Source organism: Falco naumanni, chromosome 1, assembly GCF_017639655.2.
Source record: "Falco naumanni isolate bFalNau1 chromosome 1, bFalNau1.pat, whole genome shotgun sequence".
Taxonomy (NCBI): domain Eukaryota; kingdom Metazoa; phylum Chordata; class Aves; order Falconiformes; family Falconidae; genus Falco; species Falco naumanni.
The window spans coordinates 119,729,650-119,749,910 of NC_054054.1; the positions used below are offsets into that span (position 1 = coordinate 119,729,650).

The window sequence follows — 20,261 nt, forward strand, 5'->3', positions numbered from 1 at the left end:
CAATGACAACCTCTGGAAGAGCACAGCCCAGCGGGCTGCTACCCAGACTGTGAGATGAAAGCATGTCTCTGATGCTGTAAAAGCACTTCTTCCCTAGCTTATGGGAAAGCCTTGGTCATTAAATTCCTACCAGGCACAATGCTTCACCTGGGCTGAAATACTGGGGCAGCTTTGAAGTGAGGAAATCCCAGATGCCTACGAAGTCTGGAGAGCATGGACTGGAATACTAAGCGATGCTGATGAAGACAGAACAATCAGTTTTATGTTTCTCTTCAAGTTTTTCCAGTTGCAATGAGCTTGCATTGTAAATAGCTGAAAAACCTGACTCATAAGAGAATGGCTTAAATAGCAAGAACGTACTGCCCTTTGGGGAAGGGGAAGGCGTAGACAGAAGTCTTTTGGGTACAAGCGTAGGTTCTTAGCCATAAAACCGAGGTGGAGGGCTGGACTGGTGTGCTGAAGCAGCCCCTGAAGTTCCGATGGCTTTTTGTTCTACTCTGAAACACTGCGCTCCAGCTGCGGCAGGATGCTGGAGGACATCCAGGCTTTTGCTTGCAGATAATCGGGCTGTAACACAAGCTGAAAAGGGTGGAGGAGGTGATCGCTTTTCTTTTTTTTTTTTCCTTCGTGGTGTGGTTTACGTTGCTGTTGTGATGTCTGGCAGCGGCAGTAACTCATGCAGAGATCCGTCATACAGTTTCTGAAATCCTCTAACTACAATGTACAATTGTCCCAACGAGTTGTCCAGAGCCCAAGCTTAAAAAAGTGAATTGAGTCTCCGTGACGTTTTCTTGCTCGTAGACCTCTCAAACCTTCAAAGCAGAGGGGCCACGTGGCGTTTTTGGGGCTGAAGAGAAGACTGGGCTGTCGGAATTGCACGCGGGAGTTGCGGAGAGGCAGGGCTCATTTGCTGCTCTTGTTTTTCACCTTTGTGGCATTGATGTCTGCTTTTGTTTTCTGGATGCGGGAGAAGATCTCTTTAAAAAGAGCCTTGTACTCGGGCTGGCTCTGCTCCAGCCGCTTGTCCACGGCCTCCACGTGTTTGCTGATGGTCTTCTCCATGGTTTTCCGCTCTTCCAACTCGTGTCCCTCACCTCGGAAGTCTCTGAAGGAGCTGTCGCGAGAGATGGGCCGGGACGTTTGGACCCCTGTGTGGCGCACACTGTCCTTGTGCTGCCGGCATTTGCTCAGGAGTTCTTCGTACTTCTCCAGCAAGGCATGATACTGCTCGTCCACCTCCCTCAGGATGGACATGCCCCGTTTGCGCACGTTGTTAGCGTGCAGCGTGTAATTGCCCTCGTGCCGGCTTACAGCATCCTTGGTCACGATGGCATTGAGGGCTGTGTCACTGCAACTTTTCCGGACAGGGTGGTTTGGGGAAGGTGTCATGGATGGCCCGTGACTTTTTCCTCCCTCCTCCTCGGAGAGGTCAATGTAGTCTGCTTCTGGGGCGTTATTCAGTGGCTCAAGGAGGGCCTCGGACAGGTTGTCTTCCCTGCTGAGCAAATACTTTTTGACCTGTTTCATCTGTTGTAGCTCTAGGAGCTCTGCTTCCAGTTCCTTGATGCGCAGTTTGCAGTTCTCCATCTCACACACCCGCTGCTCGAGGTCTGAGTACTCCTGAATAACAGAGGTGTACTCCCGCTCAACCCTCTCCTTCCGCTGCTTCTCCTGGTTGACTTGGGACCTCAGGGAGTTCACCATGGCTTGGAGGCGCTCATTTTCCCTCTCCAGTGGCTTCTGGTTGAACTCTGTGGAAGAGCTGTGGACCTGGAATGCATCCTCATACCTGAAAGAGAAGAAAGACCCTTGAGAGAGTCTGACCAAGTGACAGTCCGTGAGGGACCTGTGTCGTCTTGGCATGTAAGTAATTCCACTGATGCCCAGAAAGGAGGAAACATGAGCTCATGGAGTGAGATACATCTGCTCCTGTGTGCCAGGAGACCACAAGGTGTGGCTGCGGCTCTTCTGGACCCTGTTCCAGAGAACCTGCACCCTCATTTGGTAACAATGGTGAAAGACAGGAGGGAAATGAAACCCTAACAGGTAAAAGACTCATCTGGTTAATGACAAGCCATCAACATCGCTGTGAAGCAAGGATGAACGGTCAAGTGCTAGCAGTCTGAGCTGAAAGTAGAAGGCTTCGAGTTTTTCTTGCTAGAGGTCATCAGCTACTCACTGCATCACAGACTTCCCCAACTACTCACTGCATCTGCCAGCAACCCCAAACCCCACCCAGCCAAAAACCAGAAGCACAGGCTCTGCTGTCCTGTGTCTGGGAGATGCTCCAGAGAGGGTGAGGGAAGATTTATACAGCAAAGGAGGCACACAGAGACTTTTGACAGCGTTGTCTCTTCTTCGCTGCCTGGGAAGTGATAATAAGCACTTCCCCCTTCCCTGACGTTGCTGTCAGGGAAATCAGATTTTCCTCCTCCTCAATGAAGTGCCCATGGCATCCTATCTGGGTAGAACAGATTGGAAGAGAGCAAGCACCGTGGCCTCCCCTGGAAGGCATGGCTGGTGGTGGTGGGTATTGAACAGATTTCCAAGTTACTGAAGGGCAGCCTGACCTTCAGAGCCAACTGCAGAGCTGCAAGCTGAACGGAGGTCCTGAGGCACCAGGGGGAGAGTGGGGCTGGGGGGAAAAGAACCACAGAGACATTAAGTGGATTTTGCTGGGGGTTAGATTATGGCCTCATAAACATCCCCGTTGGTGCTGCAGTAAAAGTGTCTTTTGTTCGTATCCTCTGGTAGAGGATGCTTTCAGTAACAAAGTTTATCGACCGCTTATCTATTTAAAGAAGCCTCTATTATGGACAAAGCTGAGCAAGAAATGCCCTCGCGAGGTCAGTGAATTAACACAGTGGCTGGGTTTTAAGGAGGATCAAGTGTGCAATAGTGCTGAAGGTGTTTGTACAGCATTCGGCAGCACGTGGCATACCTCAGTGTGTGACTGGTGCTCTGGGGGGGGAGGGGTGGTGGTACTGGAGTCATACAGGACAAAACGCACCATCTCAACTGGTTTCAGGAAGCCGGAGATGCTGGGAGGGAGCTGCAAAGGGAAAATGGGCTGTGCTGGATCAGGAAGGGAAGCTGCGTGGGCAGCTCGAGGTAAGGGTCCTCTTCACATGGTGTGTTACTGGGTGGGCTGTACTGGGAGAGGCTGGTTTGAACTATCTAGAGCTCAAGCAATGCGTCCTGTCTGGCGTGTTTTCCTGCACAGCTCCCTGCCAACGTGCCAGGAGAGTCCCAGCCCCTCCAGACAGCATCTCTCCCCTGCAGCCTGGTGCAGTGCAGCTGCGTGAGGCGTCCAGGTCCTCCTGGGGGGCTATTCTTGCCCTCTGAAAAAAGAGCTTATGCCTCCCCATTCGAGGGAGGAGGCTCTGCCCCACGAAGGCTCTGCTTTGCCAACGCCACCTGATTAGGCAGGCAGGCAGGAGGTCCTCCCTCCACCTCCAGCACCGAGTTCCAGGCTCTGATGCAGAGCCTAGATCCCTGTGGGGGTTGGGGGGGGACTTTTGCGCACACCCAGAGGGCATCACCCACCGCATCCCCTGTTCACGGGCAGAGGAGGCGGCGGCGAAGGTTGGAGGGGTTGCTGAAGGCAAGGCTGTGTACCTGGGGCTGGAGCAGAGCTCCTTAAGGCAGGGGAAGGTGTGGATGGTTCGGCGCCGTTCCCTCTTCTCCCGCCGAATGCGGAGCTGCTCCAAGCTCCGCATTTCCTCCACCTGCTTCTGCAGCTCTTCCACTTGGTTCTGCAGCCCCTCGATCGTTTCCGTCAAGCTGCAGAGAGAGGAGGGAGCACGGATGGGGAGTCAGGCACTACAGGGCCTTTAAAGGTGCTTTTTCCCTACAGAGAAAGCCAGTCTATGGGATGTGCTTCCACTTCCTAGCACGTGCCCTGGGAGTATGACAGTGCTTTTCAGGGCAGTGGTGGGGCTTTCTCTGCGTGGTTGCTCTTGAATGGGGGCGTTTGTAGAAAAGGGTGGGGGATTGAAACAGTGGCGAGGGATCGTACTAATTTGAGACCCTCTGTCCTCAAATTGGTTGGCTGAAACAGTCACCTCTGGGACATAAGCACTACCCTGGAATATTTCTGCACTAAAAGCAAGCAGGTGAGCTATTTACTCTCTTGTTTCTCCCATAGAGATAAACACAGAGAGACCAGGCAGAGATTTCGTTTTGTTCTAGCTGTGAATGCAGTTTGTAAAACTTTCTGCTCTGAAACTCCACTGCACGGTCATTTGCAGAAGGTGCTGCATTGCAAGGTCTGTTGTTTCCAGACATGACCTTAATCATAGGCTTGTTTTAGGAAAGGAATACTATGGATAAACTAGTGTTTCAGTGTGGACTAGCCAGGGTTTCATTAGATGCTGGATCTGTGCCTAGCGTTGCTGCTGGGCTGCGTGCTGGGGGCCTCCCTGATATGATTATGTGTCTCTTCTTCAAGGAAACACATCCGAGGAGAGGCTGCCATGCCTCTCTCCTGGCAGCTTCAGACATTCTTTTATCCAGCCCTCGTCCCAGGGGTGTCTGTGCTGTGGCTGACCTCTGCCAACCAGCATCGGTGCAAAAAGCTCGTGTTGTAAGTAGCTGCAAAACCCGACTGATAAGAGAATGGCTTAAATAGCAAGGACATGCTGTGCTTTGGGGCAGGGGAAAGGTGAGATGGAGATCTCTTTATCTGCAGTGGGAGGAGGGGAGGCCGTACCATTGGATCTTCTGTTGAGATGTTTTGCTTTCAAGCACAAGCTTCTGGTTAGCTAGCTCCAGGTCCCGTGCTGTCAGGTCCAGCTGCTCGTAGACTTTTGCGTGCTGCTCATTCATCTGCCGCAACATCTCTAGTTGCTTGGTCAGGTACTGCAAGAACAAGTGAAACAGAAACACTCCACATCCAATGTCCAGGTTGTTTCACAGGTTGTTTCTACAGCTTTTGCTTCCTCTGAGAACATGTTTTGTGGCTGATTTATCCTCTGCCCGGTTGAAGCTTCTTCCACAGTCGAAATATTCATACCCCTGCCCACTCTATATAGGTTTGTGTCTAAAATATGATTGAGCTTCCCCTGCCCTCTGTGAAGGGCAGTAACCTCAGTCTCTCTCTATTCAGCTGTTTTTTTATCCCCAGTACCCAAAGAAAGTTGATATCCCTGGGACTGCAACCCCTCACCAAAGCTGACTGAAATTGGCCAGTTGGTTACTGGATCGGCTGACAGATCGATTGCAGAAGCTGCGTTTCCTTGGGAATTCAGGCTAAAACTCTGAGTCCATGAAATGTGAGGAGACCTGCCATTTCTGTGTGTTCACAGAGCCCTTTCTGTGAGCCTGTCATCACAAGATTTTATCCTGCAAAGACTGGGAGAGGGGCATCTACCCAGATGATCACTCTTAGCTGGGACCAGACCCAAATCCTATAGCAGCCTTGCTTCTGAAGGGCTGCTGTAGGGGGTGGCTAAATCCATCTGGTGGATTCCTTGGACATCTGCTGTCAGATCCCTGCAGCCATCACATCTCGCTCTTGTGAACTTGCAGCCCTCCTCTGCCCTGCATCCTTTTAAATCAGGGGGGTTCCAATCTTTTTTAATTCACAGATCTCTAGAAGTTTTCCAGTGGATGAAAACCCTCCTGGCACAGCAGGTTTAAGCTTTTAAGATCAGTTCTGTGGGCTCTTAGAAATAACTGCCCTGATTCCAAAGGGTGCCTGAAACAGTGGTTTAGATTGCAGCCCTTGGAGAAAGAGCTATTTGATGCCTCTAACAAAGGGGGCTGTGTTATGGGGGTGCCGAGGGGCCAGCTGGGAACAAACGCGATTATAAATAACTGGAATCAAGGGAAAGCTGCAGCAGAGCAGAGCAATGAGCGTGAAGGCTGGCGGATGGGCAGGGAAAGTCCAAATGTGACCCAGATGCAACCTGGTGCCAAAATCTGGTGTGCACAGCTGGGTGGAGTGCAGGGATGTGAGAAGAGGGGAAAACACCAGTTAGTGGGGGAAAGGGACCCTCTCCGGGGCTGGTATGATCTTGACCAGACCTTACCCCATCCCGCTTCAGGCACATCCAGAAGATACTGTAACTCCTGTGCCCCACGGCACATCCCTTCTTCTCTGCTGGCATCTGAGCTGTTGGCACTGGTGGAAGCGCCTCTTCCCCATCATCATCGCCCTTAGGTGACAGTGGTGGCCGAGCAGCTCCCATCCCCACCCCTGGCCCCGCCGTGTCCCTACCTCGATTTCCTGCACTTGCTCCTCATTGGTGGCGTACATCTGCTGCAGGGAGTCCTCCAGCTCTTTGTTGCGCTCCAGCAGCGTCTTCCCCAGCTCTGCGGCCAAATGTAAGTCTGAAAAGCAGACGGGAAAAAGCTGCTGCAGTTCCCGCAGCCCCACGGGTGGGTGCGGTGGGGTCCCCAAATGCCACCGTGCCAATTTTGCATGGCACTGGTTGTATTGACAAGCTTTGACATGGATGTACGCTTATGGGATATACAGGATCTGGCCTCTTTTCTTTTGCCAGGCTGCAGGAGCCAGGGGAGGCCAAGCTTGGGTTATCTGCAGCTCCTCCACGCAATGAGGATTTGGTGCCTACCTGACTGCATAACCCTTCTGCACCGCACTGCACACTGCATAGCCAGAATCAGGCCCATGAGGTTCGGCTGTGGCAGGTGCTCAGCATCTCCATCCCCTATCACCAAGACCTGTTGGGCTGAAAGGGGCTCAGCATCCATCGGAACAAGAGCAAGGCAAAGCCCCGTGGGACCCTGGGGATGCTGTGTAAATTATATTATTATCTCTAACGAAGGTTGTGCCTTGCCTCCCCTGTCAGCCTCCATCCATCACCCGCTAATAGACTGACACGAGTAATAAAACCATGCGTGGCCCGAGGGGGCTGGAAGCACCTTGCACATCTGCCATCCGGGCAGCACCGCGTCGCCGGGTTTGTGGCTTTTTCCTTGGGGCTGCTCCAAGGTGAGGAGAAACCGCTTTGTGTTGACTCTCTGCCACCTCTAAACGCCCTTAGGAAGCTACTGAAGTAGTTGGACTTTAGGAGAACTGCGGGGAAAATCGACATTGACAGTGTAGTTGGTTTAAAATACTGGGGCTGCCTCCTGGGTAAGGAAAAAGCCCCAGGACCCTGTGAGTCCTGCACTGGCCAAAGCCTGAGCACATCAGGTGTTGCTGCTCGTGGGCCTGGGGTGGTACAGCCGGCTCTGATAGCAGCCCTTGGCTTTCCCAGGAATGGGCTGTCATCTTAAAGCCTGACCTGCTATGAACATGAGGGTTTCTGGTTTTCCTGGTGCTTTTAGAGATGAGTTTGTAGCCCTTACAGGGGCAGACTGAAAATCTGGCCTTAAATCTTCAAAAAGATAAGAACACGCATCAGGACCTGTTTCATTTCTCTTTCTCTCTCTGGTATGGTTCTCATGCAGGTTTAGATAATTAAGGAGTGGCGATCCTGTAGTGTGCGAGGCGACCTGGGTCTCCTGCCCTGGCATTTTCTCAGCTCGTTGTAATGCTCCTCTCCAGTCTGCCACTAAGGATGTGTTTTGCAAAGGCTCTGCCGGGGCTGAGAGCAGCTATAATTTCTTCCAGTGACTGATTTGGCCATACAGTTGATTGGGAAAGAGGGATATCTGGTCACTAAGACCAGAAGAAGGGGCACCAGGTTGCTTACGGTGTATTCCGGCCCTGGGAAAATCACTGATCTCTCACACTTTAAGTGGCACATCACAGCACTAGGCTCCCATTGACCTCTCGGACACCAGTGCTCGCTGGGAGGAGCGCTATTCCTGCTGTCAGTGCTTGGGATGGGGCTTTCCTGATGGATAACGCTGCACTGTGGGAAGTGCCGCTGTGTTACTAGTTTTTGGGTGGTGGCCGTGTTTCTTTCCGTGTGGCTCCAGGGATGCTGGAAGGCTGGCTCCCCAGATGTCCAGCCAGCAGCTGCTCAGTGTGTCCTCAAATCTCCCCTTTACCATGGAAATGTTCTCTCCAGCTGTGGCCTGCATTGCAGGGTGTTATTCTAGGCTGTGACCTTTTTAATTACAATCCTCATCATTGCACAGTGACCTGGTCTGAGGGCTACGATTGCAGCTATCAGTGTAATCAAGATATTGGCACGTTTCCCTATGGACAGACTTCCTCCACCTATTTATTTATTTTTTCTTTTTTTTTCCAAGCACCCAATTTCCCCAGTTTCCAAAGTGCCCTTGGGAGACTGAGCGTTTGCTACGCCAGTTGGGGACAGGGGAACAGCCAGATGCCAGCAGAGAGGGAGGACAATTTGTGCCTTTAAGCAGCTTGGGGCTGTATTTAATGGCATCGTCACCTTGCCAGAGCCTTGCTGGAGACCGGCACCCTGTAAATCGCATCCCTTGCAGTAAGCAGGACCCCAGCACAGAGGCGTGTAGCTAGAGGGCTCCATGCCGTGCTCCAGGTAATGAGGCAAGTGTGTCCCCGTCCCTGCGGATTACACCAGTGCTCTCCCACCATATGGCATCCAATTTAATCAGCTGGGGTTGAGTTAAGTGGATTAGCCAGTGCAAGATCCTGCATTGTAATTTAAGGGGCTCTGTCAGCAATAATTTAATGGGGGAAATGAGCAGCGTTTGGGGACAAGTGGGAAAGAGGAAAGAATGGGGCTGAGCTCTGAGGAGGAAATTGATTCTTCGTTTCCATTTTGAGCATAAGGGCCTGAGAGACTCCAGGCTTGAAGGACATGGGGGAATTGATTCTTTCAGTGTCTTTTAACTGCCTCAGCCATCGTCATGCACACACTCACTCACTTTCTGCCCGCCAGCCAGCCAAAGCATCCTCGGTAATCCTGTCTCATCCACCTGCCTTGTGCCCAAGTCCTCTTCCCCACCTGTTGGTCTCTCCCAGGCTGTGGGACTGCGGGGAGGGAGGGGATGCTGTGTGGAAGTGCATTAATGTTGTCTTTAAACCAGATCTCTCTCGATCTTTGCACTAATTGTGGCTCTGCATGGGCTGGGGGAGCACACGGCTCCCCTCCTTGGAGACCTCAGAAACCTGAGGCTGAATGTGAAATTTCAGTAAGTTGTTTGGGGAGAAAAGGAACTACTTGGGAATTTGGGGATTCCCCCTGCATAGCACTCTGGTTTCCCTACAGTTTTTTGTATTCCTCTTTGCTTCTCCACTATCAGATCAGCCAGCCAGTGCTGTATGACTTGCCCTAATTTAGCAGATATGCTGATGCCTCCCTTCCCCCTCCCCTCTCGATGCAGAAAGAGAAATAAAGTGGAGGGGAGCGGCTGTGCTTCGTGTCCTCTCGATGTGCCCGATCCCTCTGCAGCATGCCTGCGCCAAGAGCACCACCGAGAAAAGGCCAGCATTCAGCTTTAAAAAATGGATGTCTTGGTGTTGCCCAAATCCGATTTGGGAGGGGATTGCAGATGCAAACTCTCCTGGGCAGCACCAGCTCGGTGCCCTCTGGCTCTCAGCACTGCAAGCGCTGACGTGACCCTTCTAATTAACACCGGCCAAGGAGACACCCTGTGTCCCCAAACAAAGAGCTGTGCATGGAGCAAAGCAGAGGGAGGGATGGAGGCTGCATCTCCCTGCAAGCTTCTGTGGGAAAGGCGCCTGAGCAAAGAGGGAGGAGAGGAGAAGAGAGACCATATGGTGGGAAGGGAGCGAGAGTTGAACACGAGCAGTGCTTGGTACAGGGGAGCATCGCTGGGCAGCTCATCAAGGAGGCAGCTGTCTGGAGCTGCGGAGATCATCTCCATTAGCCCAGCGCTAATTCTGCTAGCTCTGTGTCACTGAGGAAACTTGAAAAAAAAAATAATCCTCATCCAAAAGCTATAGCAGGTTGTCTTTGACTGAAAGAGGCTGATGAACAACCTGCAGGGTATTGCCCTGCTGCAGCATCTTGTGGAAATGCTGGCACAGGCAGATGTGCTCTGCTTGGAGCTGCTGTGGAGCTGGGCGCTTCCCCAGCCGGCTCAGCCTTCGCAGCAGCTTGCAATGAGGTCCAAAGAGGATTCGGAGCTGTTTCTGCCTTCTCAGTGCTGGCCTGCATCTGTCTGGGCAGAGCACTTTTTGTCATAGCTGCTCTCTGAAGGGGTTTTCTCCCCCCAGCATCTCCTGGTTGTGCCTTTGGGGGAGTGTAAGCCTAATGTCAAGCAGAGGAGTTTTCGGCTGCTCTCGGCACGATGGTGATCCAGTAGCTGTTCGGTTGGTCCTCATAAATACGGCTTTCTGGAAGAAGCCACCATCTGGAGCAGCTGCTATGGGCTTTCCCCTGTCGTCCCTCTTGGATAGCGGGATTCATGCATTTAGGCTGTGAGAGAACGTGCCCGCTGCTCCGAGTGCAGGTGAGGGATGCTGTCCTTTGCTCCTCACCTTTAAATACACCAGCCCTGTCCCCATCCTGCAAGACAGGCAGGCTTGCAGGGGGTGACAGAAGTCCTTTGGCTTGTTGTGCCAAAAGGCAGGGGTTTCTGGCACATGTATCCGCAGGTCCTTTTCAGCTAAGCAGCCACGAAGGAATTACTTGTGGTCCCTTCCTAAAGGTGGGGCTGTGGAAAGGGCTGCTCCTCTCCTGCTGCTGCAGATGATGAATTCACCTGCTAAAGGGCGGAGAGGAGCAGCTATCAGAGCTCTGGTGTGGAGGTCTCTGGAGGAACTCCAGTGTGCTTGTTAGCTGATGGATGGGGTAGGTTGAGAGTTAAGAACTGATGTTTAATGCTGTTGACGTTTAATTTAATTGCATTTGCTGTCTGCTCCATTACACATGGGTATTTAGAGTCAAGGGTAGGTGCAATTATTCCTTTCAAAATCTAAATAAATGATGTTATGCTGGTTTACTGGAGGGTAGGGTGTACTTGCTCCTCATTTATTTTTCTTCTTATTGCAGGAGATTGTGTTATCTGGGTATATTATAATGAATATTGGCTTTAGTATATCACTTACTGCTGCTCTGTGATGGGTGGTGGAGGCAATCCATGTACTTAGCCCTTGTAAGCCTTTGCAATGGAAAGTGCTGGGATGCAGAGAAGCAACTGCCATCTGACAGCATCTCACAAGCAACCTGGAAAAGCCTTTTCAACATGCCCATTCCACAGATGATAGTGTTTCCCATGGCTAGGCAGAGTTTTCAGAGAGCCACCAGTGTTACTGCTGAGGCGTGGATTCTCCATCCCTTTTACACTGGCATAACTCGAACATTGCTACCCAGTTCAGCTTTGCACTTGACGTTCTGTCTATTTTTCGTGGAGACCTGCCATTTTGGTGGAATCGGGTATACCACAAAGGCAGGGCTCGCTCTGTGGAGCAGCCTAATGCGGCAAGGGGGGGAAGATGCCTCTGGCAGGGCTGGGTGAGAGCAGGCAAAGGGGGTGTGTGAAGCCCCTGGCAGTACAGCCACCTCCTCCCTCTTCCTCTCCTCATTTCAAACTGGTTCTAGCTGGGCTGACGTTGGTCACACAGGCATTTCTGTTAGCCTAATGAGATTTGCTGGATTTCTTGATTGCTTTTTTCTTCCTTTTCTTTCTCTTGTGTAATCTGTTATGTATACCTGGGCTGCCTTTGGCTTTGCAAGTGTCCCTGGTAGGGTGGGAGCTCAGGTGGTGGCAGAGAGAGGTAGTTTGCGGGGGGTCGAGGCAAGCACAGTGCAACGAGAGCAGCTCCCTCTGTGCTGTCTCTGGTCCCCTGAGCAAAATTGGCACCACCAAGGAGTGGAAAACTCCGACAAGGGGCTGAGGGCTGCGATGTCTGTAATGTGCTGTGCTGCAGGGAAACCCTCCAGCCTCCTCAGCCCCTGCTGCTCCCTTCCTTGCCTTCTGTATTTTTCAGTCCTATGCAGCATTTCCTTTCTATCAGCTCTTCTTTCATTCTTCTCTGATGCTCGTCAGGCTTTTTTGACTTAATTGATACTCGCCTTTTCTTTCTGCTCTCTTACCGTTCCGTGCCCCAAAGCCTCTCCTGTATGTTGACGTTTGAGACCTAGGATGGTTACCTCTGCTTAGAAGCTGTATGTGCCTATTCAAACACATTCAAGCAGTCCTGTCCCTGTGCCCACAGCAATCAATGTGCATTTTGCCAAGTTGTTAGAGCATGATAACACAAAGTATGTTATTAGACCATGGTTGGGGCCCCATCTGCGTCTTTCCCTGATGTTCTCTTATCTAAACAGCCTCAGTGCCTGTGTTTGCCTTGTAGGCTAAAACAGTTTCAAAGGGCTCGGTGACTGGTGGCTTGGAGGCTTTCCTAGTGCACCTGGATCAGAAAGCGTCCTAAATAAACACATACAAGTGGAGTTCTTGAGGAGAAGCAGCGAGGAAAAAGGAGGGAGAAAGGAAGCCAGTGCTTTCCTGTGTGCACTCCTCCTCCGGGCAGCAAAGCTCTGACTAATTAATTATGTTGGGACGCAGAGAACCGTGAATAGAGGCTTTTACTCTTTTAAAGGTAAAGACACAGAAACGTGGATTGCTGCCATGTGGCAATCTCATCTCCCCTGTGTGTTTTTGGGCAGGAGGTTGTTAACTGACCCGGGATGAACAAGGAGGATGAGCATCAGGGAGACTTTACATGTCTGCTGCTGCTGCACCACAGTACTGTGCATGTGCAGAGCCCCAAGCAAAGGCAACCTGTGAAGGACAGGTCATGTGTCAGGGAACAGTGCCCACAGCAATGGGCTGCCCCAACCATGTCAGCTCTCCAGCCCTGCTCATGCTCATACAATGTATTCTCCTACCCTGAGCCGTTGCCAGCCAGCCCTGCTGTCCTTGCTGCCTTCTTGCTGGGGGGGGGGGGCGGGGGGCAGACAGGACCACTGATCCTGAGTGGTGTGGTCTCTCAGGGAGCAGCCAAGTTCCAGCACAACTGTCACCTGCAGCTGCAGCATCCCCCAAGATCACTGCCAGCACTGCGGCTGCTGGTTACTCCTGTTTGCTACCTCTCATGGGCCAGAGGCATGTAGGTACAGAGAATATCCATCTTCCACAGTCATGTGTTAAAGCTAAATGCAGAAAACAGCCTGACCCTCTGCAGCAACACTAAAAACCCACACACCTCTTCTCTGGCACCCCCTCTGCTCGGCTTTAAAGTGTATCATCTTGCACGCTGCTGCCCTGTTACTGCTCCCTTCCCATCCACTGCTGGGAAGTGCTCTGAAGCCCTGTGCCTCGAGGAGCACCTCACACACAGCCCAGCTGCCTTGTGCCTGACTCTTGGTACTGGCTGGAGATGCTGCCCATGTAGCAAGAGGTCCTGACCTCAGGTGAGTGATCAGTGCCACTTGTGGAGCTACGCAGGAAGAACACAGTGCTGTAGCCTTCCAGTCTGAGTTTGCAAGGAGAGGGAGCGATGAAATACTTGATGTACTCTCAACATGGTGTTATTTATGTCCCTCACTAGTCCTGGGCAGCGTGCAGGGCAATGCCTCTTTCAGGAGCCCAACACCAAAACCAGTGTTCCTGAAGCAGCTCTGCTGCAGAGACTGATGCTCAGGGGGATGCACTGCACTGCTCCTTGCTCTGCCTCTTCCTGCAGAGACCAGCGCTCAGCCACCGCCTCCCAGTCTAGCATGTCTTCCCAAAACTCAACACTTGCTTGCAGGCCAAGAAAACTTGGAGGACAGCATAATAATGTCCTAGCTCCCACTGCCATCGCTGCAGCTGCGTAATTGGAAGAGGTCATCAGGAATCTGGATACCACACGCTTGAAGGACTGAGTTCTTCAGGGAGGAGACCAGTTAACTGAGTGGTGCCAGGGCAGCTGTGCTGCACATGGGATAAACTAGAGTGGCTTCCCAGAAGGCTGCAGAGGAGCAGGCTGTTTAAACCATGAAAAGAACTGTCACCTTTTGGAGAGAAGGTCTACAACTGTTTGTTAAATGCGCATGGAAGAAAAGACAAAGTACAAACTCTAACATACAATCATTTTAAAATTCCCAGCTGTGCAAAGACTGGCAGTTGTGTAACATCTGGTCTCACTCCTTCAGGGTATTTTGTATTGGGGATACTTCCCTAAATTCTTGGCCCACATAAGTATGTTTGAGCACCTTAAGCAGAAACTTTGGAAGCCCTAGTGATGCGTTTGGTGTGAGCACACAGATCTATTGGAGTTAGGTGAGGTGGGAATATACCACCGTGCTGCTCTGGGAAAAGCCTTTTAGTGAAGGTGGAGTGTGTGCGGGAGTCAGCAAGCCATGCGTGAGCAGGAGCAGGAGCAGACTCTGGTGCTGTCACAGCTCTGAGCGGTTCCTGACTGTCACACTGAGTCAATGCATCTGCTCGGTCACCATCCAGCGCTGGCTGGCACAGGAGAAAAGGAAGAGGATTGGGAAAGGGTGGGGGTGGGGGGCCAGGCTCCCTGTGCAGGGTGTTAGCGGCTGGTGCCTTGGCTCCCGGTCCCTGGGCGCAGGGCTGCGGTGGGGGAAAGTCCTTCAGGGCTCGGACCGTAAATCCTTTGCACATGGCCTTGCCAAGGAGAAATGCCACTGTTAGCTGATTGTTTCAGGATGGGAGATATGGAAAACTCTGATTTATTTTGCCAATTTTCCTTTTGCCTCTCCTTTTCTTCGCCCAGCAGCTCCTCTGATTCCGCTCCCTCCCACAGCTGGAAGTATGTGCCTGGGGGTCGGCGGATACAGAAAGGAGCTTCTGGAACAGATTAGGAGGGAGATCCTGGAAGTTGCTGTGTGGGGCTCTCTTACGCCCCTTTTTCTTGCTGTCTTCACATAACAGGGGAAATATTATTCTAGGAAAATACATATATTATTTTTTTCCTTCCCCCCGCCCCAATTTGGTGGCTTTCATCCCTTCCTCAGACTAACCTAAATGTCATCTTATTTTCTTGTCTCCTGTGACTTTTCTAGTCCCTCTTACCATTCCCAAGCAGCTCAGCAATTAGTCGCTGAAAACTTTCCGCTGCCATAGGTGACCTGCTGTACTGCACTGCTAAATAAGTAAGTGGCTCAGCTACTGCAGGCAAAACTCTGTCCTCCTGGCTTGCCGCTGGGGAGGAAGGACAGCGAGTTAACCACTGCGCTCCTGAAGGACAGGCAGGCTGCGTGGCTTCTCCCCGGAGCTGGATGCTGGGATAAGTGCATCATGAGGGACAGAATTCGCGGTACCACCTGCTCCCCAGTGCAGTGAATCCTTTGGGCAAAGCCCACCGTGAGTTGCAGTTCCATGGGCCACCCCACGCAGGCTGGGTGATGCAGAAATCCCAGCACTGATCCCCTGGGTTTACCTCAAAGTCAGGAGCAGGTCACTGGAGCACTGGTGACCCTGTGTCTTAACGGATGAGTTTGGAGTGGTGCAAGCTCAGCACCTTGTGTCGTTTTCCTTCTTAGCATGCAAGAGATCAGATGCTTGGCAGGAAAAGGAGGAATTAAAATAAGATCCTTAAATCTGGAGACCTTTAGAGGTTACAGCCGTAAAGTCCTAAGCCTGCATTGCAGATGGGTTGGCCCAAAAGTTTCTATGGCTGCCCAGGAGGAGAGGACTACCAGTCCTGCAGTGGCAATGAGATGATGTGCTGGTTCTTGTACTACTTTTGCTGCTGCCTAACTCAGAGCAGTGCAAGGCCGTTTTATTTACACCGCAGGAATCACCCCAGCACTTAGGCTGTATTTAGGCTCCAGATTGCAAGGGTGGCTTTGAGAGCTCTCCTCTTCAACTGCGCCCTGCTCTTTGGCTTAGACCTGAATGCTGGCAGGGAGGCCGGGAGGCTGGGAAGATCAGGGAATGCAGCGGAGTGATTGCAAGGACTTGCCTTGGGAGATCGCTGTAGGGGAGGTGAAGGCTGGAAGTGGCTGGCAGAGATAGCTGCTGGGTTTGCTCTCTGCTCTGTTTGGATCCAGATGTGATTAAGCTGGCATGCAGCCGTTCTGAACACAAATGCTTCTGATGAACAGAAAAGGTGTCCCCACTTATCCCCAGCTCAGAGTCTCTAATTTTAGTTCATTCATTCTCTCAGGGTCTGGCTGGATGTACACCCTGCGCACAGGGGATGATGCAACTCTGGCCACATCATCAGTTCTCAATGGCTGGAAAAAGGTTCACCATCACTGTACTCTGGTTTTAACACTTAGGGGCACAGATTCCCCAGCCCATGGAAGGTGAGACTGTGGCTTGAACCAAAGCAGCACTGACATGTACTCGTGCTTAGGAAGCCTGGCCATAAGCAAAGCCATGCTACCAAGCAATCACTGCTCCATTTTTAACACCTTCAAATCAGAAAGCCTTCTCAGAGGGAATATCATAAGAATGAAACACCTCAGAGGACGCCACTACTGTTTCCATGTCACTGCTAAGTATGCCGGCTGGGATTTGAGTCTCTGCTTCTGTATACTAAGGCATCTTGGTTCAATGTCTGGAGGTACAATGTCTTGGTACAAAGCCACAGAGGCTTACAGCATGCTAGGAAACAGGTAAAGGAGTCTGAAAGGCATCAGCTTCATTTGAATGAGGCTGGAAGGGGCGCTTCAGGGGAAAAAAGAGCAATTGGGGTTTTATCTTCTTGAAAAAATTAGTTAACTTCAGCAAGTTCACCCCCTGTGGGGGGGTGAGGAGGAAAGTAACAGGTACTCAGAGTGGAGCTGGAGGCATGGTTTCCTCTGTGGTGCTAAAATGGTTAATTAACATAATCATCACAGAGCTCCCAGTTAAGCCATCTGTTGCTTAGCAAACAGTTTTGGATGTAAATGTAATAAATATTTGATGATGCTGTGAAATGACGACAAAGGCCCAGCAACCAGAAGAACCTTCTCTGCTCTCCTAGCTTGGGTTGTTTCTTGCTTCTCCCACCCCTCACTCCTAAGGAACAGTCTTTAAGCCTATGGTTTTGTCCTCCGCCGTCCTGGCGCTGCTGCCAGGCGTGGGTTTCTGTGCGACCCTGGCCTGTTGGCATGCCGATCCTCTTAGTAATGCTGGCCCACAACCGCCTCACAATCGTGCTACACTGGATGTCTTGCACTGTGCCTCCACCCCTCATTTCTAAACCAACAGCTTCACAGCTATTGCTGTCACCAAAGACCTCCAGATACTGCCACACTGTAATGCAAAGGCGCAGTGTATGTGGACAAAGTCTAGCACTGTCCTTCATGATGCTTTGTGCATCATGCAAATTAATTACGGTTGTAATTACCCCGTAGGACCTTTCCAGTTGGCTGATTTTAGTTAAAGCCTTCCCCATCTCTCCTTCTGAGTTTGTGCGAGCTGGTGCAGCCCCCATTCATACAGGAGGCTGCAAACCCCGCAGCTGGGCTTTGTTTTGGGTCTGTGTCCTGCATGTGCTCAGAGGTGGAGTCCATCCCCAACATCAATCCATTATCTGAAGGCAGTTATTCTGCATTTACACTGCCGGGACAGAGCTAGGAACCTGGCCTGCAGTGGGAAGGTGGTTTTATTGCTGCGAGCCAGTTGTACGGTGCCAGTGCTGACTCATGAACCTGACACCAGGGACAGCGTTAGGCTAAAAATCAATTGGTCCCACGTTGTTCAACACTCCTTATATTCATCTGTAGTTCTGCTGTTCCTCAGCCTGTGTCCTGCCCCTGGACCAGTGCCCAGGCCCCTTGTGAGCCATGGGAAGACGTCACCCAGAAATGTGAATTTCTGAGCATTCAAAGGCTGCACTGTTTATTCAGCTGATAGCTCCATCTCCATGCTCTGCCCCGGGTTAATTTGAGCGTTGTGTTTCAAAGAACCAGGGCCAGTACCCTGCGGTCGATACTTCCTGTTAACTGAGAAATTGGGGTTAAACCCCAGCTGCAACAATCCCTTGGGGGGCTGGTTATCATTCCTTGCTGGGCCTCTGCCCTGCAGCTGAAGTTGTGTAAACTTTAAATCGTGACATAATGTGCTGGAACTACGGTGGGTAGAGGCGCTGCAGCTGGACCATACGTCCCTGCTGACAGTCAGCTGGCTATGTAACTGTTCCGTACCTATAGTGCGAGGCGGCCGAGGGGTACTGTATTTAGGTAGGAATGATTTTTCCGCTATGTGTTGACAAAGTTCAGTTCATTCCTGGGCCACTGGCTGAAACAGAACTTCTTCCAATTATTTACTTACTGCGTGTTAACTCAAAATATTAAGATAAGCAAAATAAAATAAAAAAGAAGCCCCAAATACCCACAGCTGCCAACTGTCCAGCCTTAGGATAAACATTACATAGAACTAGTGCAAATACAGGTACAGATACTTCAAAACAAACTACACAAATGTGTGTTTATAATTCCAACAAGGTTATTTTTGCTCTTTGAAACTTGGCCTTGATTTTTTTTTCCCCTCCTTCTCAATTTCTCCTGCTCTCATGGCTGATTGGTAAAATCTCCAGAAATAATTAGGTGACTTAGAAACTGAAGGTCCCTTTGGATTTGGGCTTGGACAGCAAAAGCTTTTGAGAGACACTTTCAGCATCCTCAGCTTAGCGACACATTATTTCCAATGTATTGATTTCTAACTAGTGTGCCTGCTAACTCTACCTGCAACTGCTCTGAGAAGAAAGCAATGTCATAACTACCCGTGTGTGATTCTGCCTGCAGTAAGTTTTCTGGGGAACCAGCTTCCTTGTGGATCACCGAATTTTTGACCCCGCTGATGCTCAGGATAAATCTGGGCTTCCCTGCCTCTAGCCGTCGGGTTTAAACTTCCCACCGCCAGGACAGCGGCTTGGAGCAGCAGAGCTGAGATTTCCACGGAGCTGCTGCTGCAGGATGAGGCGGTGGCTTTGCCAAGGAAATATGAGTCTTGAGAGAAGGTATCCCACCCTCCCGTACCTGGGATTTACCCCTTTTCCTGCCCCCGCATCCCCCTGGCCCACCATCCCTGGCAGCTTGCTGGGTGCTCCCATCCTTACCCTGCTCCAGGTCCTGCTGGTCGTACCAGGGCTCCTCTTCCTCGCTCTGAAACTCCTCCATCCTGTCGGCGCTCAGCATTTAGCACCAGCGGCCCGGGGAGACGCGCAGCATCCGCCACAGGGGACCCCGCCGCCGCCGAAAATGCGGAGCGGGGATGGATGCGGGGATGCGGGCGGGGATGTGGGCGGGGATGCGGCCTCGATGCCCCGGCCGGGCCGGGAAGGGGGGTGGCACGACGTGGCACCCAGCGCCTCGCCGCTGCCCGGGCTCTGCCTGCCCGGGGGGGCGGCTTCCTCCTGCCGCCAGGGCCGGGGGAGGCTCGGGAGGGGGGATGCAGCGGGAACGTGGCGGCCGGGGCGGGGGGGCACGGCTTGCACGGTGCGGGGGGATGCACAAAGGAAGGAAGAGGGCCCGGCGCAGCCAGACAGATCCTCAATCCGCAGCTCGGTGGAGACCTCTAGCATGGAAATGCTGCAAGGAAACCCGGCGAGAGGGAAGGGGGAGGCGAGAAGAGGCCGGCCGCCTCCGCCTCCTCCTCCTCCTCCTCCTCCTCCGCTTCGCCCAGCCCTGCCGCGGGCAGCGGGGCGGGCAGGGGGCTACAGGCAGCGGGGTTTGGGGTGGGCAAGGTGGGGATGACCCGCAGCAGGGCGGGCAGGGGGCTACAGGCAGCGGGGTTTGGGGTGGGCAAGGTGGGGATGACCTGCAGCCCCCCTGCCGTGATGCCTCCAGCTGGGTCCAAGCACCCCTGGGGAGGTCAGCCAGGAGCAGGGCTCGCTCCAGCGCTGGCTGGGATGCAGAGGGTGTCCTGGCCTTACCATGGGCTTCTGGGTGACCTTGGGCGAGTCTCAGGACCCTTCAGTGGGGATGTCGGTGCCTTCTCTGCCCTGGTGGGTTTGGATGGGTTGCTCTTCAAGATGAGGGTGTTTCCAAGCTCTCTAGCTGGGGCTGTGGAGGGGGAAGCCCCACACCAACAGCCCCATAGCATCACCTCAGTGCTGTGTCTTCCTTAGCTCTGCCTCCAATTCTGTTCTCTCTGATTTGCCCCTTGATGAGAAATTGGTGCTTCTGATGCTCTCTTACTTTTGAGGACAAACTCTCATGTCTTTCTGAAGAGTGGAAGGAGCTTAAAATTGAGGGAAATGAGGATTTGTAGAGTCCTGAGGAGATGTCTGTGACATACAAGTTCAGAAAAGACTTGGGATTCTGGTACTCGCTTTGCAGCTTAAGGGAATGAGGGTTAGAGAAGGTCATCTTTCTCCTACTTGCTAGAGTGGAGATTGGTCCAAGGGGGTTTATTTATCCTTGTCAGCCCTGGAATCCATCAGAGAATCAAAGGTCCAAATTAAGTCATGTGACAGTGGGTTTAGATGGTGGGTTGAGGTTTTTTTGCCTTCTGTGCAATGAAACTCCCTGGATTTACGCTTGATTGCATTACCTTGC

The 20,261-nt window shown here is 52.0% G+C and overlaps 1 protein-coding gene across 1 annotated transcript; it reads right to left on the bottom strand.

Annotated features, from left to right (window-relative positions):
* Positions 1-629: 629 nt before the first annotated feature.
* On the bottom strand, positions 630-19,289 carry CDR2L (cerebellar degeneration related protein 2 like). Its single transcript, XM_040581737.1, has 5 exons — positions 18,821-19,289; positions 6,221-6,333; positions 4,712-4,860; positions 3,619-3,783; positions 630-1,789 (listed from the first exon to the last, which is right to left on the bottom strand). Exons 1-5 carry the CDS (start codon positions 18,897-18,899, stop codon positions 904-906), a joined length of 1,392 nt encoding a protein of 463 aa, XP_040437671.1. The 5' UTR covers positions 18,900-19,289; the 3' UTR covers positions 630-903.
* Positions 19,290-20,261: the final 972 nt, after the last annotated feature.

What these genes read in the sequence shown, in the direction of transcription:
- CDR2L (XM_040581737.1), bottom strand. Translation starts at nt 18,899, where the DNA reads ATGCTGAGCGCCGACAGGATGGAGGAGTTTCAGAGCGAGGAAGAGGAG. An exon ending in CCAGCAGGACCTGGAGCAGG is followed by an intron (nt 6,334 to 18,820) that starts GTAAGGATGGGA and finishes TCTGCTTTTCAG; the next exon opens with ACTTACATTTGGCCGCAGAG. An exon ending in TCTCAACAGAAGATCCAATG is followed by an intron (nt 3,784 to 4,711) that starts GTACGGCCTCCC and finishes CTCTCTCTGCAG; the next exon opens with CTTGACGGAAACGATCGAGG.